Consider the following 25,038-nt stretch of genomic DNA (forward strand, 5'->3'; position numbering starts at 1 on the left):
ACACCAGGCCCAAGAATCTAATCCTTTCATTTTCCAGAGGAAGCCTCAGAGAAACCAGTGCCCTCTCACTTCTCTTGGCAGCCTCACAGTTGGAAATGCCTGGTCTGGCAGGAGGGCCACCCCCTTCTCTTGTGGCTCTAAGACGTACACCTGCCTGGGTGGGTGAAGGGTAGGTTCATGTCACTCCTGGGGTGGCTCCCTACTACACAGGCTGGTCCCATTCTCTCAAAATATTACACACAGGCACTGGGTCGGACACTTTATTTTGATTTATGACAATGATTCAGATTATGAAGTCGGTTCCCACCCTCTTTAAAAAATAAAGGCATCCCCCAGCCCAGTGTGATGCTAATGATAATACACACACCTGGTTCAGGGTGTGGGGAGGCCCGAGCAGGATGAAGGGTTCTTCTCCCTGGCATCACTCAGAGCCTTGGGAACGCAGCAAAGGGGCCAGGCAGATGGTAGGACAAAAATCAGGCTCGCGCTCTTGTGGGAAGCCATAGTGTTGAACAATTATTCCTTTCCTTTTAAATATTTGCCTTTCAAAACCCTACAACTTCCTGAGAAGCTGTAATTAGCCCATTCCTGGCATTGAGCTCCAGCCAGAGGCACAGCTGCCGGATCCCCACTGGAAAGCCCAGGAACACATAGTTTTTCAATTTGAACAATTACAGCACACAGTCCCCCCACCTTCTGTAATTACACTGAAACCAGATTTTTTTGGGAGAGGAGTTCCTAAATCAGCTGCCATCAAAGAGGAGACGGAAGAGCTAGACCTCCTTCGGCCACCCTCACCGTTCCCCTGTCCTCTGCTCCTGGGAATGGGGGTTTGTGGCTTCTGGAAGGCAGCCTCCCAGGGCCCGAGTTCTGCAGATTCATTCAAGGAGCGTGTGCTTAGCATCGGACAATTGGAGTCTCAAGTCTGCTTAGACAACACTTGGAGGGACCCTGGTGGACTAGAGATGGGGATGAGGGCAGACTGGGAGGCAGTGGATGTGGGGAGGATGTGGGGAGGCTGGCCTTCCTTGTTAGCTGATGCTTCCTCCCTTAAGTGTTTTACAAGAGACGAAGCCCAGCTTGGTCATGAAGTTGGTTTGCTTCCATTGTGCAATGCACTCTGATGAGATTTTAAAGTCAGCCTGGGGAGAATGAGAAACGAGGGTGAGCCTCCCAGTTGACAAATTGAGCAAGTCTTTAGTGCGGTGCAAGGTACTACTAACAGGAGTTCTAGTAAAAGCAAGGGTTATCTAGTGCTCTGAGCTTTGCTAAGTGCTTCACATGCTGCTTTAAGTAACTTGACATTAGTTATTTAATTCCTCATGATGACTGGAGGCAAGTGCTATTATTTACTCCCATCTTACAGATGAAGAAACTGAGGGAGACTCTCAGGGCCACCACCAGTGCTGACCCAGACTGGGGGATTTAGAAGCCCAAAATGTTATCTGCCCTCAAAGGGCCCAAGATCGATTTAGGGAGCTGAGGTATAAATAAAGAGATAACAAGGGACTGAATGAGAGTCTTGGCTTTGCCCATCTGCGAACAGGCAAAGCCATCATGGACGAAGGATGGACATACTGAGGGAGATGCCCCCTGACACCACCCACCCCTGTGGGCCAGCTGACTGAAGACATCGGGCTTTCCTCCTCTAAAATGCAGGGGCTGGCCTGAAGGAGTCTGAATGCTTGGAAAGACTCCAGCGGGGAGTGGGTGGGGAAAGGAGAGCAAGAGCAGCTTTTCTTACCTGGAGTTTCTCAAACACTTTTTTCTTGGGTTTGAGCTCGTCGTCAGGCTGGCCCTTGTCATAGCCCTCCACAAACACACGCTCCCCAGGGGCTGAGCCTGAAGGAGGGTCCAGGAGCTCCACCTGGCGGTTTGCCCCTTCCCTGGGAGGACACACAGTGGCACAAGGATAAGAAGGCTCGGCCCAAGTGGCCAGAGTCCTGTAGAGACAGTAAACTGACCACCCTGAGCTCTGATGCTGTGATCCCAGAAAAGGGAGAGGACAAACAGCCAGTCTCACCCCAGAATGGCTCCAGTTTGGAGCAGGGATGCAATTCATTCCCAAGTCCAAACTGAAAGCTCATGTTACACAAATCTTCTAAATCCAGGTTTCACAAGGTCTTGCCAACTGGCACCCCATTTTCTGCCCAATTCACAATGTAATAAATCCATAGAGAAGAATGTGTGCTTCTTATCAAAGTGGAAAACTACATTTCTCCAGGGCACGGCCTTTACCCCTTCATGCCCCCCCCCAAATTCCTCACTTACATGGACGCACAGAGAAGCATCCCTTGTGACTCCACACCTCTCATTTTTTGGGGTTTCAAGTTGCATAGGACCACCACCAGTCTGTCCTGTAGTTCCTCCTTGGGAACAAACTGAACCAGGCCGCTCACCACTGTACGTGGCTCAGGCTCCCCAACATCAATCTTCTCCAGGTACAGACTGTCTGCATCGGGGTGCTGGAGAGGCAGAAGTTCAAGGTGAGTAAAGGCCCAGAAGGGTGTGTTTCAGGGGGCTTGGCTGATGACACACTTCTAAAGAAGAGGGACTGAGTGTGGCCCAAGAAGAACAAGGCAACATGCTAACTAACTCATTCCCCAAAAAGCTAGTCTCACCCATTGGAAACTAGGCTAGATTCTGAATCAGAAGATCTGGGTCTGAATCCTGGCTCTGCCCATCCTGACCTCTCTGAACTCAAGTCTCTTCTTCTCTCTGCACTGAACTGCCTGTCTCCCAGGGCTGTTGTGCACTGTGACTACCACAGCTTGTGTAACAAGGAAGAGATGAGCACTGGAGACATGCAACTGGCATCTAGGACTTCCTATGCTGGCTCCAGTCCTCACCCATCATCAAATGACTGTTCTTTAGAGAATAATCTCTAGGGCATATTTTCCCCTCAAATGTAATGAGGCATGCTGGGTAAGATGAGCCTAATGAAAAGGACCTCAAACCTCTTGGCATAAAAGCAGCTTGGACCGACTGTGGGCCCAACTGCACACAAGTTCTATATAAAGTCTACTGGAGGGGTATTCTATGCAGCCAACTATGAATCTGGGTATTTGAGAGCCATGATGTGCTGCCCGCTACGAGGCTGTGGTGTTTGAGCCCAGGGTGTGGAGAAAAGGATCTTCCAGAAACCCAAGGGACCCCAGTGGCTCAGTTGTGCAACCTCCTCACTCTCCCTGGGAAACTGACTTCTCTCTCCTACCTTCCTTCTGTGGGCTGCCCTCCCCAGGCAAGGACAAAATGACAATTGCATGATAAGGCCCTTCACCAGTCCAGGCATGCTATTCAAGCCCAGAGAACTGGATTCAGTAGATAAATAAGCCTCCTCCCTGCTTCCCTGGCTGGCTCTGGCTGTAAAGCAAAGAGGCAGGTCTACTGAATAAAGTTCAGCCTGGGAATCAAGCCCCTGAATTCTGACTCACCCTGTGGCTATGGAGGAGGCCTTTCCTTTCTCTGAACTATTTCCTCCAGACGGAAATAAAGCCACTGACCCTTGCTGGCCTCACCGGGATGAAATGAAAAACACATACCTTCTCCACACTGATCACTTTCCCTACGCGGATATCCAGGCGGGAAGGGATGACCTCTTCTGGTTCCGAGTTCTTGGCACAGCCTTTGGCCATTGGCTCTGGGGGAAAAAAACAGGATAAAAGGATCAGGAATTTGTGGAGGATGTGACTGATCCCCCATGAATCTGGTTCAACTGAAATCTCACAAGGAACCCAAGGGCTATCCTTAGCTCAAAATGAGGGTGACATGACAAGTCCTAGTCTTCCTCTCAGAAAGTAGGGAATGGTGATGAACTCCATCTTCAAGAGGAGTTTCCTTTGGAAAGGAGGCAGGGAGATTCATATCTCAAATTAATTTTCAGCTACCACCTTGGAAGACCATCCTATTCTCAAGACTCTAGGATCCATGGGATCACCTTAGAAAGTGCCCAAAGAGAAATTTTCCTGATTTCATGGTTTTGTCATCTAACATAGAGCAGAAAAAAAAGCATTATACCTGGAGTCAATGATCCTGGGTTCCAAACCTGGCTCTGCCCTATTGAATGGTCATCTGTGTGCTTTCAAAGAAGTCACTTCCTCTCTATGGGCATCTTCATTATATGAGGAGACTGGGCCAGATCGTCTCTAAAGGGCCCTTCTAACTTTACATTCTCTGATCCCATATCTGCCACCTATGTCATGCATGCCAAAGGCTGCCAGTCCTACTTGCAATGAAGAAGAGGGTTTAATGCATTTAATGCCTGTGTGACCACAGGGCCTATCAAACTGAGATCTGTGTGTACTGTGGTCTGGATAAGAACTTCTTGGCAGTGACAGTGAAGCAACCTGGGATGATCTCATCAGTATCAATCCTATAATGGAGGATGACTCTGGGTTCCAGTACTGGGGATTGGACTGCTGGGGATTCTGGGTAGGAGAGCTATTTCAGTGATGGTGAACCTTTTAGAGATGGAGTGCCACCCCCAACCAGGTGCCACTCCCTGCCCCTCCACCAAGTGCTAGGTGTGTCCCATCCCCCTTTTACCCCATACAGGGGAGGGAGAAAGCACTCTTATTGGGCTGCTGGACAGAGGGATGGGGAAAGTGAAAAAATGTCATGAGGCATGAGGGGAAGCGGGAGGAAGAGCAGTTCTGCCCAAGTCCCTGTGCCTTTCTATAATGAACTCTGGGGGTGGGGGTGTGTGTGTGCCCACAGAGCGCTCTGCATGCCATCTTTGGCACCCATGCTATAGGTTCACCATCACTGTCCCATTCTGTCTTCTTCTTTGTTGTTCATTCTAGCTGCCCTTACTCTGTTTTGTTAAGTCAGGGTAAGCTGCACTGGATAGCTTCTTCAAGGCAGGCGCATTAAATCTTTCCCGAATGGGGTCCAGTAATTTGTTCAAGGCAACTTCAACTGAATTCTTCAGATCTCCAGGATGGACCACCTATCACAGGAGAGAACCACTGAGACAACCAAAATCAGAGAGAATAGGGAGGGGGGCCAGCTCAACTTAATCACTCAATTCATCCACATGCCCTTCCCGTTCCCCCCTTCACCTATGATTCACATCTATTTGTAGTTTTAAAAAGACTGATTTTTTAAAAACTCATATCCCTTCTGTCTTAGAATTGATACTAAGTATCTATCTGACAAGTATTCTATTGATACCAAGTATTGATTCTAAGGCAGAAAAGCATTAATGCTAGGTAATTGGGATTAATTGACTTGCCCAGAATCACATAGCTAGGAAGTAGCTGAGGACAGATTTGAACCAACCCAGGTCCTCCTGATTCCACACCTGGCTATTTATCCATTGTGCCACCTAGCAGCCCTTTGAATATCTTTTTAGAGTGTCTCAGTATCTGCACTATGAACAAGCTAAGAATTAGCTATGCATTTATTAAGCACCTACTATTACAGGTCCCAAGCAGTGTACCAGGCCCTGGGAATACAAACCCCTTGTCCTCATGGGCTAATATGTCAATGTAAAGTTGACATGTGAGCACGCATGACACGCACAATAAACATGAGGTGATTTGGGGGGGGGGGAAGGGGAAGGCAGCAGATCAGAAAGGCCTTTTGGAAGAAATGCACTCTGTAAACTTGGAGCCTGAAGTGCTGGAGGGGCCTTACTAAGTTCAAAGAGACCACCGTCTCTACTGTGCCTGCTCATTTGGTGACAATGGGACAGATCTAAAGAAGCAGCCTGGAGAGAGACAGGCCTGGGGAGCTGGGTACAAGGGGAGGCAGTCAGGATGCTGACCTGATTTTTTACTTATTTTGCACTTCAGGACAGTTTTGCCTGGATTGTTTGGGTTTCAAAATACTGCTGGTCCAGGATGATCATAGTCCTGATATGGCAGACAATGGCTGGGCTGTTATTTCTGACCACAATTCCATAGTGAACACCCTTGACATCACTTCTGAGGAACTGATTCAAAGCAGACCCTTCAAGGGAACTAGGTGGCTCAGTGGATGGAGAGCCAGGCCTGGAGATGGGAGGTCCTTAATTCAAATCTGAACACATCCTAGCTGGGTGACCCTGGGCAAGTCACAACCGCAACTGTCTAGTCCTTACCACTTTTCTCCCTTGGAACCAATGTTTAGTATTGCTTTTAAAACAGAAGGTGAGGGTTTAAAAAAACAAGCAAACTAAAAAACCAAAGGTGACCATTTATATTAATCCTATTGCAGGTTTTCTCCAGTGATGAGTCATTTGGAGATGGAAACATTTCACAAGCAAAGATTAACCTCTCGGGACCAGGTCTTTCTATTCAATTCAACAAACACCTAAGCATTTACTGTATGCCTAGGGAGATACAAAGAAATGGAAACAATGCTTGTCCCCAAGAAGCTTATATTCAACTAAGGTATACAACATGCCAGTCAATTAGTATAATACAAGGCAGGAAGTAAAGGTGGCAAGGGAAAGATAAGACAAAAATGAGGAGGGAGAGAACATTAACAAATTGGAGAATCCCAGAGGCAGAGATCTTGGAAGAAAGATCAGAGACTCTTCAAGACAGATGGAAGAAGACAATCTAGGTGGGGCAGAATGGCCCATGGGGTGCTGCTAAGTTGAGGGCACAGCATGCTGGAAGGGCAGACTGGAGCTAAACTGGGAAAGGCTTTCAATGATAAGCTTAAAGACTTTGCATTTTATCCTAGAGGAGGTAAAGAGCTATCCTGTAGGGAGTCTGATGGGATTAGCGTACACAAAACAAGTTTCCCTTCCACAACATGACTTTCCTCATCACTGTTTTGAATTAAATGGGTTTTGTAGAAGCACACACATGAAGGTCAGCAGATGACACAGAAAAAAGTTTAGGAACTCAGAAATGCATAAAAAATATGCAATGTATTATACATAATATCAACATATTTTATCTTGCAATACCATGCATATACAATTTCCTTTTTTAAAGTTAAAATAAGTAAAAAGTTAAAGTTTTCAAAAGGAACACAAAAGTCAGCAGAGGACACATGAAGGCTAGAAATGTAGCCAAGCGATAGACAGAATAAATAATAAACAAATAATTAGCACTAGAATTAGGAGGGGTCTGGAAAGATGTTTTGTAGGTGAGATTTTGGTTGGGACTTAAAGAAAGTCAGAGAAAATGTCTGCAGTAGAGAGATGAAGGTCTTGTTCCTGGGAGAGTCAGGAAGCCAGTTGTCATTACTTTGGTTACTGTATGTGCGAAGGCCAGACTGGAGAGGGGAGAGACTAAAAGAAAGGAGACCAATTAATTAGAGAGAAGGGGAATGATGGGAGAGATCTTGTGGAGGCAGAAATATTGAGGCCTTGGCCATTGATTAGACATAGCCCCATCTCTCCTCTGCCACTGGCACCATTGATGCAAGCCCTCATTGTCTCATGTCTAAACTATGTCAATAGTCTACTGGTTGGTGGAAGAGAATGAATTCAGTTTCAGACATGCTGAGTTAAGATGTCCAAAAGGCAGTTGGAGATACTGCTGGGAGAGAGAATAAGGGCTGGCCTGGGAATCATCTGCTTAGAGGTAATAGAATTGATGGGCACTGAGTAAAAGAGTAAAGGAGAGAAGAGGACCCAGGATGGAGCTTTGGGAGACCGCAGGGTTACAGAAAGTGGCCCAGATGAAGATCCAGCAAAGGAGGCAGAGGAGTGCTCAAAGTGGGTAAAAAAGAGTCCATGTTCTGTTGTGAACATTACCTGGTTGGCAAAGTCCTTTTCCAGCTCTGAGTAAGCCGTGTAGGTTTTATTGCCACCCCACTTCTCATCTCGTAGAATCACAAACTCTACAAAACAGAGAAGCCTATTGATAGTCAATAGTGCTGACCCCACCTTGGGGATACTTATGACCATACAATTTCATTATTCATTCTTACATGGATTATATCCTAGATTAATTTTGTCTATTCCACCTTATATGTGACTCATTCAGAAATAGGACATAACAGGGAAGAAGGAGGACCAATTCTGAGGAGATGGCAACTTGGACAAATGGCTGATCAGGATGGCATATGTGAGAAGGGAATTTGTGTTTTGATTTAATTAAGCAGGGATTTGGACTTCCCTTCCTTTTGTTTTAAATTTAAATCAATCAGCAACCTTTGATGTGATCAGCCAGAAACTTGAAGACCCTTTATCATTGATTACAAGTACAAACACACCCTCTAAGACAGGAAACTGATCCCACAAGCATGGCCCCTCTGTGTGGTGCCAGGCAAACTGAGGAATAGTGATTGGTTCCTGGGAGGTAGGTAAGAGAGCCAGTGGGTAAAAAAAAAACAAAAAACTGCTTATAAGTTGAGACCCAGCAGGAAGTGGAGGGAGGACTGAGACTCAGATTCAGACAGACTCTGACATTGGTGACTTTTATTGAAGACAGACTCCAGGGTGTTAGGTTAGGCAATTCTCTACCTACTTTCTAAGTTTCCCTCTTTTTACTATATCTCCATTTTAATGAAACTAAATTATTAAAACTACTAATAGCCTCATAATTTTAATTTTAATTATTACAAATTGGTGACCACTCTTTTAAACTATTACACATAGCAGCAAGGGGACCAGGAGTATGGACTCCTGGGCTAGCTTGTATGACCCAAATAATGTGAACCTTAGTTTCTATTCTTATAAAATGGAGATTCTCACAAGGTAGATGGGAGACCCAAGAAAGATCAAGAATGTCAAAGGGCTCTGAATGCAGTTGCAATACATGATGCCAATGGTAACCCTCTGCCTAGAGGTCAGGCCTAGCTGAGTTGAGGGAGAACCTCTATCTCAGGATCACAACCAGGCCCAAGTGGAGAGCATCTCAGGGATCCTCTAAGCTAATCTTCTCATTTTCACATATAGTACAGAGTGTAAGGGGGTTGTCTGAAGTCTTGAACACAGACCCCAAGGGGTAGAGGCAGGATCGAAGAAACCCCTGTACCTTGGAGCTTGCTCTCAGGGCTTCCTCCAAGCCTGCTCATCCCACTTCACTATGGAACCATGCCAAAATACTGCTTTCATTTGACAGAAATGACAGTGGCTGCTTCTCACCTGACTTTAAGGGGAAAAGCACATGTCTGATGAAGGCTAAGACTCCATTGTTTTCCACATTCCCCGGCTCACAGAAGGCTTTTTTCAGTTTCTTTTTCACATCCTCCTTCCGATCAAGAAGATCAATCTTGGACTCCTGTAACCCATGGGGCAGAGAGAACCTTTTGATGGGTTGAAAAGTAAGAATATTCCAGCTTATTCTCCAACGAGATCTGTTTCTCCCACCTTCCCATGACCCTGGGGACTTGTCAGGAAGATAAGACAAGGACATAGATCCTTCTTTCTCTAAAATCCTTATTAATAAGACATGGTGAATGTCACCAAACAGGACAGGTGGGTCAGAAGTAACAAGCTAGCACAGGAACCATTGCAACACTAGAGAAAAAAGGCATAAAGATTGCATACTTAGGTACCTGCCCTTTACAATAAAAAACATGCCTATGCACACGGACAAGAAACACAGTCTCAAGTATTTCTCAACATCTAATCAGATACTGAACCAGGGACATTGGACTAAATGACTTCAAGGGTCCTTTTTCACTCTAAAGAAATTCAAGGTCACCGAAGGTATTTTCTATGAACAGCTTCTAGTCCCAATCATTTTCTGCCCCAGAACTATAGCCACTGAGGCACAAATGGACACCCACCTCTTCTGAAGAGCTCATTTTACTGCCTGTCAATCCTGGGACCATAGGGTTCATTAAGTGGATCCTCTTTGAATAGCCCATTGTCGGGAGGTACTAGAAGAACAAATAAAACAGGCAAAAAGCAATCACTAATCCAATTGCTAAAGCAGGATCCTGGATGAATCCATCAATCACTAAGCAATTATTCAGCATCTAGTATGAGGATAAAAAGACAAAAAGGAGACAATGGTTCTTGTACTCAAGGGGCTTGACATTCTAGCATATACAGGAAGGTACAGGAGCAATAAAAGGTTTCAGGTGGTTTGTAAGTAGTCTGGAAGGGACAGAATCAGTAAGGTAGATACAAGGAGGAGGTAGCACAGATATGGCAGATATGTGAGGAACAGAGGATAATTTGGCTGGACTTCAGTGACAGAAATCAAGTAATATATAATGAAACTGGAAAGATGGGTTGTGGCAGATTTTGAAGAGCTTTAAATGGCCAACAGAGGAGTTATTTTAGTCTAAAGACAATAAAAAGTAGAGAGGGAGGGGAGGTGGGGAGAGAGGGAAGAGAGAGAGAGAGGGAGAAAGGAACACTGATATACAAAGATATGAAGGGCACCTGTTGGAATAGCAAGATGAAGGGTCACCTCAATAGAGATATTATAAGTTATTATAATATATTATTATTATAATATTATATAATATTAATTATTGATACATTATAAATAAGTAAAGAGAGTGGGGTGGATGATTACAAGGGGTTTGGAAATGAAGGTAACTAGGTGGCATACTGGATAGAATGTTGGTTTTATAGTCAGAAAGATCTGGTCTTGTGACCCTAAGCAAGCCAATTTCCTCATTTGTAAAATGGGGATAATAATAGCAGTGTTGTTCCCAGTGCTGTGATGAGAGTATGAGAACATTAAGCACTTAAAGCTCAATATAAATGTTAGCTATTATTATTATTATTATTAATACTGCTATTAAAATAGGAAAAAGGAAAACTGAGAATAATCTCTATTTTCTCAATAAGAATGAGCTTCTCAGCTGAGAGAGTGGAAGCTTGGAGGAGGGGAAAGTCAATTAAAAAAAAAGAATGAAGGATATGTTTTGCCCTGCCCAGTTGAGATAGCTTTGTAATGGATCTAACCTAGTCAGCAGGGTTTGGGGACTTCTTTCAACTCCATTCAAGAGCAGAGAAGACAGATAGTAGAATGATCAAGAATTGACCTTTGGCAAGTCATAAGCAAAGAGATCAGCTCTAAACATGCCAATCATTTATCTGTTCTATGGAAGACTAAAGCAGTTAGGTGGTGCAAGGAACTGAGTGCCAAGCCAGAAGAAGACTCATCTTCCCGTGTTCAAATTTGGCCTCAAATTCTTACTAGCTGTGTGATCCTGGACAAATCACTTAACTCTGTTTACCTCAAGTTTCCTCATTTTGTAAGATGAGCTGAGCAGGAAATGGTAAATCTAATATCTTTGCCAAGAAAACTCCAAAATGGGGCCATGAAGAGTTGGACAGAATTGAAAAGACTGAGCAACAACAAAAAAGGAAGACCAAATGCAAAGGAATTTGAAAGACCCTCAATAGAACTGAACTGAGCCCCCACCCTGGGTTATTCAGTTGTTTAACTTTGCCCTCCTCTGTAAATGAGGGAGTTGGACTAGATACTTTTGGAGGTGCCTTCACCTCTATTAGTAGGAACCTCTGACAGGTCAATGACCTTGGCAACTCCTTTCTTCAGCTTGGATTGTGGTCTTAGCCCATTGGTGTGAAACAGTAGATTGGAACACAAAGGGTTTAGGTGATCTGTCCCAGGTTACACAGCCAGTTGATGACAGAGTCAGAAGTGAGGCTTGGCCCCAGGGGCTGCTCATTAACATCATTATGAGAAAGAGAGAAAGGAAGAGAGAGAGAGAGAGAGAGAGAGAGAGAGAGAGAGAGAGAGAGAGAGAGAGAGAGAGAGAGAGAGAGAGAGAGTTTTTTTCCATTTACCCAAAACAAGCAGTTTCCTAAGGAATGAGGAACTTGTGCCCTTATATTGACTTCCTTTTCTCCCCTCCCTATTTGAACAATAATCCCTTGTATTTGGACAACACTTTTGTAGTTCACAAAATGCGCTCTCATCCATTTTCTCATTTGATCTAATAAACTTAGCAATTAGCAAGCAAACTTGCCAAACAAGCATTTGGCAAGTACCTATTATTCAAGGCAACTCTCAAAACAGCCTAGGTGGGTATAAGCTTCCTTTGACAGATAACAATGACAGGGGTATTAATATAATGCCTAACTTTTGCAAAATACTTTCTATACACTCTCTCAATAACCACATGAAGGTATGGGTACTATAGATATTAAACCCAATTCACAGATAAAAAAAAATTGAGAGCTGTGACTTGTCCACAGTCACACTGCTAATATCAGAGGTAAGATGTGAAATAAGGTCTTCTCCAAGTCCAGGCTCTATGCTCTTTCCATACTGCTGATTCCCCAAGGCTGGGGAAGTTAAATTACTTGTTAAAGATCATTTAGGTCTTCTGAATTCGAGTACATAGTATTTTAAACTTTTACTGTCTGTCTAAAAATCAGTTAAGTATTGGTTCCAAGGCAAAAGAGCAGGATAAAGGTTAGGCAATGGGGATTAAGTAACTTGCCAGAAGTCAGACAGCTAGGAAGTGTCTGAGCCCAGATTTGAAGTAGGACCTCCTGTCTCCAGGCCTGGCTCTATCCACTGAATCTCCTAATTGCTTGTGGGGAATCATCATACCCCTACTGTTTGATAAGAGTCGAAATCTGGGGAAATGGTGACTGTAAAGCAGCCCTCAGAAAATAAGGCACCCACAGAACCCCCTCTATATGACCTCTCTCTCTAACTTCCCTTACTAATGGAATTGTTATGATTATTGTTTTCTCTCTAATACAGGAGAAATATGAGAGCAAATACTTATAGGGTTAACACATATATGTCCCACTTTAACCCCCTTAGAATAGTACCCCAAAAAGCACATTCACAGAACCCAAAGATCACTACTCATTACCCCTCCTTTCTTTCTCTTAGCAGAGGTACATTCAGAAGCCCCACACCCATTGCAGGCTGTGAATTTTAGATTTTCTTCCCCTGATTAAATCTTTAAAATCCTAACAAACAGGAATGTATACACCCCTACTTAAGGAGTAAGTGTTGAGGAGAATGGCTTATGACAGACATGTGCTAGCAAGTGACAAATAAGAAACAACTGACAGACTCCCTGGGCTGTCCTAAGTCAAGCTTAAGCTACCATTGGTACATGTGAGACGCAGGAAGTGATGTAAAAAAAAAATCTATACATTTGTTTCATTTCCTCTTGCTGGTCTCTGGTGGCGGGGGCATTGAGCCCTGAGTCTTTTGAGGAGACATGGCGCTGGCTCTTTGTGCTGGGCGGCATTTGGCATCTTGGTGTCTTGGCAGCTTGGCGTGAGTGTAGGCTGATTCTTATTTTTTCCTTTACCTTTCCAAATACTATCCTCTTAGGAAACCGAGCTAGTTTTTATCTTCTGAGGAGGCCTCATGTCAAGAGTTCTCTGAACTTCCCTTGGCTTAGACAAGACCGGAAAAATCTTATACCCCTTTCCCTCTCTCTTCTTCTTAATTCCTTCCCTCTGTATTAATTAAACCACCCTAAAATTCCCAAACTGACTTGAGCATTTTTATTGGGATTGAATTAAATCCCTGGTGACCATTAGTATAATATATTAGTCAAAACCCCAAAATTTACCCCTTACAAGGCCAAGCATGACAGATACATCAATCATTCCTCTGAAACACAAGTTACAGATACATTTCGCTGGTTCGTAATGTTTACCATAACCAGGCAACTTTGCCAGGTGCCTGAATCAAACACAAGAAAAATGCAACTTGGAAATTGAGGAAAATTCCAATTCTGGTCCGCTTTAATTTACCCTCTAACCCCGTATCTAGCTATGAAATGTTTTGTTACCCATCTCCCAAGTAATTGTGATTGATTGTGAAAGCTGATCAAAAGCAACAATGATTCTCCTAGCTGGTCACCCCATAGGTCAGGGGGAACGAATCTACAGATTACTCTGTTTATGTCATTTGTCTATTTCTGTTATAGCAACAATGTTTTGTTGACTATCTCCTTAGGCTTCGTGTCTGTTGTTAGGGTCTATGGAAACATGTATGTTGAGAAATGATTGTATGCCAGAAAAGTATGTACTGTCTGAACCTATAAAATGCAAACCTTGTGCATGGCAGAACACTGTGTGATGCCTAAACACAGGATTGAACATATAGTGTCTCTCACCATTTATTCAACTGATGACCACACACCTAGGCAGAGGACCTTGAACCTTGAGACCCGAAGGCTCCGCTCTCTAAGCTTGCTCATTGCAATATTCTTTCTAATACACCGAGCTGTTTTTAATAATGTGTGCATTATTATGCACACATTATTAATGCAAACCATTTCCACCTCAATGAAATGGAAAATATCCATGCAAAGCAGCGGGAACTCATTCCTCTGGAAAATAAAAGTAAGGATGATCAAGTAGTTCACTTAAACAGCCCCATGCCCCACTGATGGTAGGTCTGTAGCAATGCCTTAGCAGTGAGATCAGAGGGTAAAAGAAATATTTTTAGGGAAAGATGTTACCAGTGATCTGGACTGGGAAAGCAGATTTGCTAAAGAAGTTGCTGTGAGACCAGCATGATTTCAGATGGCCTAAGATTATAGTAAGAGAAGATGCCTTCAGAAAACAGACAGCTACATCATGAGATTGTGAGTGAGCCCTTGGATAAAACTAACTGAACCTCAGGCCCTGGGCCACCCATCTCCTTCAGTTCTTCCCATGAGCCTATATTTGATTTTTGATTGTAAAACCCTCATATCCCCAATGACTTCCTATCAATGTCTATCAATCATTTAAACTTCATGTTAAGAAATATCCGAGCACAATTATCACCCTCCCTGAAATGCAGAAAACCTTCAGGTCCTTAATGTACCCTAATGAGGCGATCCTGAAATGTACAGAAACCATATGTAATGAATTATTGAGGAGACTATGACTCCCACTAAAAGAGTGAATTGGGATATTTTCTGAGAAATGGTTCCCTCTTTGGCCCCCCATGAACAATTTGATTTTAGAAACTACAAAACCTCTCTCCTGGGCTAGGAAACAGATTGGATCCTCCCTACTTTTGTGGAGACTGACACCTTATTTATGGATAAACAAGGACTCAATTAGGTGATGAAATCAACTAGGCAGCCAGCATGTTGTCATGATAGGAAGCTTTAGTGCTATATAGGTTCTGGCAGCCACCCCATTGAGACCTACCTCTTCCTGGGATAAAGTGGTGTGCGAGTAGTTGAGATATGAGGCCACTTACTGGGTGAGAGCTCCCCAATCAGGGATGTCCTAAGGAAGGGCTGAGTGATGGCAACAGAGGTGATACATATGGGCTTTTATAACATTAAGTCACCCTTTTTTGGTTGGCTAGATCTCCTGCTTAGCTGCAAATTTTGCACTTGCTTAAGCCTCTCTACTTTCTTTCTCTGGCCCAGCCTGGCCATCTGGCCTTGTGTTGTGTGGTGTTTATTCAGACTGTGAGGGAGACCATTAGTTAGGAATCTTAAGCAAAGAGATGAACACATTAATATTTTAAACTAAAAATACTAAAAATTTCATTAATTACACATCAACTGAAACCCGAGGCCTTCAAATAGGACTCACCTTTTCTGCAAAGGTAAAAATCTTCCTCTGATCAACTCCTCCAAACTGGGCATCTACTTTCAGATATTCCTCATCAAGGGCCTGTGGAGAGAAGAAAGGAGATCATGGTTTTCCTTCTGAGGAAACAGAAGCTCATCAGAAATCAAGAAATTGCTAAAAGGCAAACCAGTGAGAAGACAATATGACATGGCAATACTCAGTTGCCCTAATATCAATAAACAGTCAATTCCTGGAGCCAATTCTTCCCTTAAAAATTCCAAGTGGAGGCATTTAGACCAGCTGGTTCAGCTTGGCCCATCACTCCTGTCTCATACTTCTTGTTTACTCCAACCAAACCCAACTAATTTCAGCAGAAAATGCTTAAGATTTGTTCAAGTCAAGTTCTAGAAAGCTTCAGTGAAAGTTCTAGAAAACTTCCTATAGACGAAGGGACAAAATATAAATTTCTAAGCATGGTATAATCTTCTGGCTCCTAGGGAATGCATCTACAACAGTGGTGGCAAAATCAAATAGAAAGGGATCCCTACAGGTTGAATATTGACTTAGACGACCACAAATTAACATTACTGATGTATTTTTACATGTAATTGGGAAATGTACATGGGACATGATATCACACTTTGGAAGAACTCCCAATTTCCATACCTCTGAGCTAAAATATAACCCATCCATGTCATTAAACCACATGACCACTGCCTATTCCTGGTAATTTACATAGACACAGATTATATACTACTAGGACATTTTAGAAAGAACTATTAAAGATTGCAAGCACTGGGTAAAAAACTGAAGCTTATGTGCTCAGCTCACATGGTATCTTCTTCAGTTCTTCCTAATTAAAAGCAAAGGTTTCTCATTTCCTAAGCAGTGTAACCTTGGTCAAGTCGCTTAACTCCAACTACTTAGCTGTTACTATTCCTTAGCCTTGGAACTGAAACTAAGTATTGGTTCTAAGACTGAAGATAAGGGTTATTTAAATTTAGGAAAAAAAAAAAGCAAGAGTTTCTGAAAGGAAAAGGCCATTCTGAGAGGGCAAGGAGTTAGTTATAAAGATGGCAACTGAAATTCTGACTCATAGTTCAAAATGTAAAATCATGCTTTTGGTCAGAGATGAAGAAACTTAACAAGGGCCAATAAGAATATTTTTGCCTGAGTTACCATGAAAAATCAAAGGTACCTAAAGTTATCTAAAATGCTCTAAATCACTGTTGATCAGGAAAATGCAAACAAAAACAATCCTGAGGTACCACCTCACTTCTATCAGAAATGACACATTGGAGATGAAGAAAAAGAGGTACACTAATGCTTTACTGGTAGAACTGTGAAGTAGTTCAACCATTTTGGAGAACAATTTGGAAGTATGTGCAAAGGGCAAAAAAACTGTATATCCCTCTCACCTAGCAATTGCACTAGGCCTGTACCCCAAAAAGATCAAAGAAAAAGGAGAAGAACCTATGTGTACAAAAATATTTATAGCAGCCCTTTTTGTGGAAAGAATTGGAAATTGAGAGGATTTTCATCAATTGGAGAATGGCTAAAGTTGGTGTATATGATTGTGATGAAATATTATTATACTATAAGAAATGACAAGAGGGATGATTCCAGAAAAACCTGGGAAGATCTATATGAAATGATCAGAACCCAGAGATAAGTGTACATAGTAACTGTAATACTGTAATGATGATCAGATATCTAGCTACTCTAATCAAGACAATGATCTAAGACAATTTGGAAGGACTCATGATGAAAATGACTATTTCCAGATGGAATTGATGATCTGAGTGCAATTTTTTCACTAGTTTGAGCCTACTATATATAGTGATCCATATCCATATACACCTGTGTTGACTCCACAGTGCATAAATTATGGCTCATAAGCAAGGGAAACAAGAGATCAGAAATCAAAGGGTCAAGTTTATCCACCCAGGCATCACCAACACTTAGTAGCATGAAACTTGTTACTATAATCTGGACATGATATTCAAAAGAAATAGGATAATTTTTTAAAAAAGGCATGGGGGATGGGGAGGCAGCTAGGGGATGCAGTGGATTTAGAGTCAGGCCTAGAGATGGGAGGTCCCGGGTTTAAATCTGGCCTGAGACACTTCCTAGCTGAGTGACTCTGGACAATTCACTTAACCCTCATTTCCCAACTCTTCCACTTTGGAACCAAAGGTTTAAGGGGGAAAAAAAGCATGGGTGAGGGATTAGTACTGCCTATTAAAAACATATGCCTAGATGTAAGGAAATCAGGAAACCAGAGTCCAAAGGAAGTACCTGGAGGAGCATTTGGTTTAAAGATCAACAAGGGTAGAGACAGAAGCAGTATTATAATCACCTTTTACTACAAAACATCTGGTTTGAAAGAAAAACTAGATGAGTCTGGGAAACATGTCACAGGCCTTATAAGGGTGTCAGGGAAATTTAACCTGGTCATCTGCTGAAGGGGCAGCTAGGTGGTACAAGAGATAGAGCCCTGGGTTTAGATCAGAAGATTCATCTAACTTATCTAAGTTGAAATCTGGTCTCAGACACTTACTAGCTATGTGAACCTGGGTAAGTCACTGAACCCTGCCTGCATTAGTTTTCCCATCTGTAAAATGAACTGGAGAAGAAAATGTGTCTGTGCCAAGAAAACCCCAAATAAGGTCATGAAGAGTAGGACACAACTGAAAACAAACCAACAACATCTGCTGAAGCTTCTCTTTCTGACCAAAAAAGATCAACTCATCTAATCTGAGTTGTCTTTGATGGTCTCATCCTTTAAAGGTAAAAAAACTTAAGAGGAATTGTTATCCTGGGGAGACATTTTCTCAACAATAAAGACTAATTGCCAGGATGGAAGATATGGGAAACTTGGGGGAAGGGATGGAAAGCTGACAAGAGTACAATTCAGAAGGCAGAAAAAGAAATTATTCTAATTAGGGGAAAAGGGGGAGTTTTCTCAAGAGACTGATATGGAGAACCAGGGAACTGGAGACAAGGACATGTACAAGAAGCAAGGGTAGTAATAGTAACAAAAGTGTAATATTGTCCTATGAGACAAGTGTCAGCAATGTTCTAATTCAGAATGAGCTGTTCTGGGGAAGAAGGCCAAAAACATTTTTAAAGCTACACTGGGAAAAAAGAGAAAGATCCATGAAAGGTTAGGCCCACTGCCCTGGATGCTCAAGACAAAGAAGCCTGCTCATTGTGTGTGCACTTGTCTCCTGCCTGCAACCTTTCAATGTACTCTTTCCTCCTCTCCTTAGCCTTCTAGAAGCCCTAGTTTCTTCAAGGTTAGTTCAATCCTAGCTTCTATATGGGAGCCTTTTCTGACCTCCTCCTTTCCCCCCCAAATATCATGTGAATATTTACTCCTTTACATATTTTATTCCCCTTCAGCCTCCATCCCTACCAGAATGAAGGCAGGGGCTCTCTTTTTTGTCTTGCCACGGCCCATCACAGCTTTGCAGACAAAATGTTCTTAGAATAAATCTTTGCTTTTAAAACGGCAGAACTAAACAGAATACTAAGGAATGGATACCCAAGATAAGCTGGGAGATAGTAAGAGAACACCTAATTGCTGTTGATGTGTTCAAGTCATTAGACCTGGATGAACTACATCCTTGGGTAAGAATCTGCAGATGTGATTGCTGAGCCAGTCAATGATCTACTTTGAAAATCAAGGAGAACAACAGGAGAGACTGCAGGATTGGAGGTGCACAAACATCCTGATTTTTCAACAAAGGTAAGAACTCACTATTTTATAAGCCAGAAAGTCTGACTTCAAATCCTGGCAAGATTCTAAGATGTATTATTAAAGGGTCAGTAAACATCTAGAAAGGAAACAAGGAACCAAAAGATCCAGGTCATGCAAGATTATCTTCATTTCCTTTTCTTAGCTGTAGCTAAGCATTTAATAAATTCCTGTTGTCAAGATGAAGAGAAATTGGCTATAGAGATAATAGTTCAATTAGGTGATTCTGGGAAAAGTCCATAATGGCCAGACTCAAAGAATACTAGTTGTCAGAGTAGTTGATGATGTCTTGTGAGGGAGTCTCTACTGGGGTACACTTAGTCTTGGCCCTGTGCTATTTTACAATGTTACGGATGCCTTTAAGGAAGAGATGACATGCTTATCAAGCTCACAGATGATACAATGTTAGGACAGGCAACTAAACAATGGATAATTGGAATCAGGATTCAAAAAAGTCTGAAAAGGCTACAAAAATGGGGAGAATTGAATAAGTTAAAATTTAAGAGATAAATATTATATCTTAAACTTGTATTAAAAATTATCTTCACAAGTATAAGATGGGCAGACATAGCTAAAATGGTTCATTTGAAAAAGATCTCATGGCATAGTTACATAGCTGGAAAGGACTTTACTTTAAAGGGCATCAGATATCATCAAATGAGATAGTATTTGTAAAAGTGCTTAACAGAGGGTCTGGCACTTAGTAGATGTTCTATATAAATGCTTATTCCTTTCCCTTTCATCAATTCCAATCCCCTCATTTTACCACTGAGGAAACTAAGGCTCATTGGATGGAAGTGATTTGCTGAGGCCACATAGGTAATAAGTGGAAGAGAAAGGATCAGAATCCAGGATTTCCAACTTCAAATCCAGCACTCTTTCTACTGTGTCAAAGTTTGGGATTTTTATTGATTGCCAAGTTCAAATGAGTCAACCCTAGGAAATGACAGCTAGAAAAGGCAAATGCCATCTCATGCTGCATTGAGAAGCAGATAGAGAGCCAAACCAGGAGATGGGATGTCCTGGGGTTAGACACTTCCTAGCTGTGAGACCCTGGGCAAATCACTTAACCCCCATTGCCCAGCCCTTACTGCTCTCCTGCATTGGAATTGATAATTAGTAGTAATTATAAGAGAAGGAAAGGGTTAAAAAAAAAAAGGGAGGGAGAGACACAGAGACAGAATAGCATAGCATCTAGTACTAAGGAAGTAGTAGTCTTGCTATAGTCAGACCACATCTTGAGTATAATAAAATTCAGTGCCAGGGGCCACATTTGCTGATAAGTTAAAAGGTATCTGGGGTAGTGAAGGGCCTCTCAAGATCATTATCCACTGAAATAATTTGAAGTGACTGGGAAGATTTGCTAGAAGGCAGGACTGGGATGAGTCAGGTTGGCTGGCTGCAAGAGAGATTGGACTTACTCTTTCTGGCCACTAGAGGGCAGATGTGGGGTCAGTGGCTAGACAGTGGCAAATTCAGCCTTGAAGGAAAAACTTGTAATAATTAAGTCAATTCTAATAATTAGGTCTAATATTCAAAAGTAGAATGTTCTGTTGTGGGAGAAGATGAGCTTATCCATCTTCATCGGGGCCTGTATGACCACTGAGGAGCCTCCCAGCTTTGAGACTTTCTGATTCTATTCCTCCATTCCAGATTTATTTCCTATCATTCTCCTTTATGTACTCTCTATTTCAGCCAAACATCAATCTTATTCTGTGCTTTTCCTCAGTGAATCCACATCCCCTCCCCTCCTCCTACATGGCTCTGTCCTCACCCAAGATTATTCAGATGCCATCTCTTCCAAGTCTTCTCTTGTAACTCTCTTCCTTCCTTATATTCCAGAGCACTGTCTGAAATTGTCCTTGGCCTCTATCACCATACCTTGTATTCTACTCTTTTGGGGATGTGAAGAGAGAATTAAACTCTCTTTATTTGTAATGTAATCAATCAGCAACCTTTAATTTAAATGATCAAGAATTTAAAGTACCCCTACTTAACACTTAGTAAATCACTAAGTAAGAGAGCCCACAAGTTGATAGAAAAAAGTTCACACCCCCAAAGGCCACAAGCATGGTTGCCAGCCAATTCTCCCCCCCAGTGCTAGGCAAATTGGGAGGCTGGGATTGGTTCCAGTGAAGTAGGGAGAGGGAGACAGAGGTGAGAATGGAGAAGATTCATGGATTCTTTCTGTGGCTCTTGGTTGCTGCTTCTGTGTCTCTTGGCTCTTCAGATTTTGGCTTTCTGATTAGGTCATTGGATTCTGGAGAGATTTGCATTTGGGGTCTGGAGGCACTAGTATTAGGACTTAGGGTATTTGTAGCTAGGTGATTTTTTTCTACCTCTTCCCTATATTTCCCACTTTAATATCTACCGTGCTATAAATAAAAGCTGCTAAGTCATTTTGGCTTAAGAAGTTAATTATTTTTTATAAATGGTGACCACAATAATTTTTTAAAATTCTTATATTGTCAAACCCGATTTTAATTATTACAGGTACATGCAGAATCCTGTCTTATTCCCTCTCTCACCTTTGCTTGCTGATTGAGAATCAATACTAAGCATCTGTTCCAAGGCAAAAAAGCAAAAATGGCTATGCAATTGGAGTTAAGTGACTTGCTCAAGGCTACACAATTAGAAAGTATCTGAAGCTACATCTCAACCCAGATACTCCTTACTCTAGGCCTGGTTTTGTATCCACTATGCTAACTAACCTAGATGCCTCAAAATGACAGATTCTAAGAGCCTAAGTTAGGAGAGAGTGCATTACAGGTAGGCAGGAGGCAGAGAAAATGTTTACAATTGGAATACTATGTGTAAGGAACAGTAAAGAAGGCCAATCTGGTCAAACCACAGAGTGAAGGGAAAGTGAAGAATCAAGCTAGAAAGGTTAAAAAATACCTCAAAAGACCAAGCTATGCTGATTAATAGTACATTAAAAAAAAAACCTTTACCTTCTGTCTTCGAATCAATACTAAGTATCAGCTCTAAGGTAGAAGGACAGTAAGGGCTAGGCAATTGGGGTTAAGTGGCATGCCCAGGGTCATATGTAAAAATGGAGATTTTTGAACCCCAGACTTCAATCCCTAGAAGTTCTTGGTATTTCCCAGAATTCCCTATAGTTTCACCTGAGTCCCCAGGTTGGAGAGATCACAATTGATATTTAACTGGCAGTAATGCCTCTCATGCTCTCTTCTCTGCCATTGCAATGATGTAGTAAGCAAGCTAAGCTCGGGGATTTTGAATGGGGTAATCAGCCATGGGCATGTGGTTTTTATTTTGTATCCCTGATTTCTAATAATCCTTAATAAACCTCATAAATTATAATATTTTTATTATTAGATATAAATTTTTACACATATAGCAAGGAAGTATCTGAGGCCAGAACTGAATTCCCATCTCCAGGTCTAACTTTTTATCTACTGAGCCACCTAACTGCCTCAAAAGTACATTTTTAAAATTCATAAAGCAAACAGAGATAAGATAAAAATGTGTTTTTCCAAGTTAAATTATAATAATATTTACTTTGTATGAATAAATGGTCAAATGGTGTCAACAAAAATGGGTAAGCACTGGACACATCAAGCAACTGAGCAGTAGTGGGAGAGAAAACTACAAAGGTAGCCTGGGGCCAGACTCTAAAGGACTGTGAAATCCTATTATGTAGCACAGGCTTCATCTAGTAGGCAGTGGTGAGTTACCAAAAAAGTAATCTTTTATGAAAAGACTTTGGCCGTCTTTTCCTCTAAATACCTGTAGTCCTGGGTAGAGTAGACCACTCAACAAAGGGTATTCCACCTGTTTCACAACTTCAGCCCCAGCTTTCTTTGCATCATGTTGGGTGACCATTGAGGAGAGTCTGTAAACATCCAGAGTATACTCTCTAAGGAGGAATAGAGAAGACATGGAGATCAATGAAGATATAAGGTCCCAGCCTTAACCTCCTCCTTCAACCCACCACATACTGGTTTTAACTAGGTCTAAGAAACCCCACTAAGGAATAATCTTTTTTTTTGAATCTTAGAACATGGTGATCCCTGCAATGGTTTAGGACCTTTAGGAGGAGCACAGACTCAAGGCCTACCATATCATGAGCTGTTATGAGATCTACTGCTCATTAAATCAGATTTACAACTTAACTATAGCCTGAAAAAATAAGACCAAATCTATAACAAATCAAGGTTCAAGCATAAAAGAGCTGTAAAAAACTTAAATATACAACTATAGTCATACTGGAATTATTGGGTGGGTGAATAAAGGGCTGATATCTCTTTCAACTCTATACTTAAAAAACACCTAGGCTCCACAGGCCCATAATTAGAGAAAGACATCACTGCAATGAAGAAGCAAGGTGGAGAAAAAGAGATAGGTGGGGTGAGAATTAAGGCCTGAGAAGGCACCAACACTCACTTGCTGAGTTGGTAATCAGTTCCTTTGACAAACTTTAGCTTCTCCAGGGAAACCCCAATACTCTCCAGCATGGACTTGATCACATTCTCATAGTAGGAGGTCCGTAGTTCCAGGAGTTCCCAAGGAGCCTTCATATTGTCTAGGTATGCATGAAGATCAGCAAAGAGGATTGTTACCTGGAGAGAAGGAAACAAGAAGGAAGCATGGCCAAGATGTTCTCCCATATCAAATGTTCTTTAGTTTACTGTCTATCACAACAATAGGGATACTATCTCATCTCTGGGCCATTCCCTAAGCCCAAAGCCTTTATCAGGAGTGACTGCTCACCTCACAACCTGCTTTCAGGAAGTCAGCGATTTTTGACATTGGCACAAAGTAGGCTACATGTGGCTTGCCTGTGGTTGCAGTCCCCCAGTAAATTTTCAATTCTCGCTCCTTCAGGATCTCCTTCAATTTTTCTTCACCAAGGACTTCCTGTTGTAGAACAAGGCATTGGTGAGGGTCAGTTCCTTCAAGGGGGATGAGGAGGGTATTAAATACTGCCAGTTTAGTTTGGATGGATGTGTGTATGTGTATATGCAGGGGCGAAAGAAGTGAGAGAATGCTGTTTGCTGTCTATGGAGATGAGGAACAGGGCTAACAGCTCAGTATGGAGGGGGTGATTAGGAAAGGTGGGTGACAGGAAGGACTTGGAGTGGGGTACAAAAGAAATCTACTGAATGTGAAAGGAGGACATCACTATGAGGAGGGATCTTATAGGTAGGAGAACAGGCACAAAACCTTCATTGGCTGATAGAAGTGAGTTTGCATCCAGCCTCTATCACTTACTACTACCTGTGTGACTTTGGGCAAATTCCTTTAACCTTTCTAGAACCTCGCTGTCCTTTTCTGTAAAATTATATTAGACTTGGTGACTTGCAGTTAGAAAGGATTCCTTCCCACTCTCCCAGGGGAGATGATTTAGGTCTCCCGTGGAAAAGATGGGAAGTGCCCCCCCCCCCCCCATCCACTGGGGAGGAAACCAGTAAGACTTCCAAAAGAGGAAAGGACAGAATATTATGGCAAAAGATGGGTAGTCTCCAGTGGGGAGGGGACCAAACAGGTTTTCCTATGGGAAAGAAAAGAGGATTGCATATTGCCTTACTTTGTAACAGACATTATATTAAGGCCCTGCCGGGTCTCCAATGGGGGAGGAGATCGGGGAGGGTCTCCAATGGGGAGGGGACCGGGCTGGATCTCCGGTGGGGGAGGGCCTGCGTGTCCGGAAGTCGTGGGGGGCATATGCTACCTGCAGATTACGGGTGATGAGATGTAGTTTCTCCTCCGGCGTCAGCACGTCCCCCATGATGAAGTCCACGAGGGTCTGGGAGCACTAAAGAGAACTCAGTCAGCACGTCTTGCCTCCGGCCTTCTGTGCGTGCTTGCGCCCCTTCCTCAAACGAAGCCGGCCACCGCGAACCCCCGGAAGAGTCACGTGGAGTCCTCACCGGGTTGC

General features: G+C 42.6%; 1 protein-coding gene across 1 annotated transcript; it reads right to left on the reverse strand.

The window, feature by feature from the left end:
• Positions 1-246: 246 nt before the first annotated feature.
• YARS1 (tyrosyl-tRNA synthetase 1) lies at positions 247-24,969 on the reverse strand. The gene is made up of 13 exons (XM_056795299.1): positions 24,832-24,969; positions 23,871-24,017; positions 23,544-23,719; positions 22,887-23,016; positions 15,398-15,478; positions 9,679-9,771; positions 9,032-9,167; positions 7,697-7,782; positions 4,813-4,948; positions 3,543-3,640; positions 2,272-2,465; positions 1,745-1,886; positions 247-1,142 (listed from the first exon to the last, which is right to left on the reverse strand). Exons 1-13 carry the CDS (start codon positions 24,886-24,888, stop codon positions 1,032-1,034), a joined length of 1,587 nt encoding a protein of 528 aa, XP_056651277.1. The 5' UTR covers positions 24,889-24,969; the 3' UTR covers positions 247-1,031.
• Between the last annotated feature and the right edge of the window lie 69 nt (positions 24,970-25,038).

Source organism: Monodelphis domestica, chromosome 4 (genome assembly GCF_027887165.1).
Source record: "Monodelphis domestica isolate mMonDom1 chromosome 4, mMonDom1.pri, whole genome shotgun sequence".
Lineage (NCBI taxonomy): Eukaryota > Metazoa > Chordata > Mammalia > Didelphimorphia > Didelphidae > Monodelphis > Monodelphis domestica.

Coding starts and splice junctions, on each gene's coding strand:
- YARS1 (XM_056795299.1), bottom strand. CDS start 24,888: ATGGGGGACGTGCTGACGCCGGAGGAGAAACTACATCTCATCACCCGT. Junction 24,018..24,831: donor TCATCACCCGTAATCTGCAG/GTAGCATATGCC, acceptor GTTCTACAACAG/GAAGTCCTTGGTGAAGAAAA. Junction 7,783..9,031: donor GCTTTTCCCCTTAAAGTCAG/GTGAGAAGCAGC, acceptor TCTGTTTTGTAG/AGTTTGTGATTCTACGAGAT.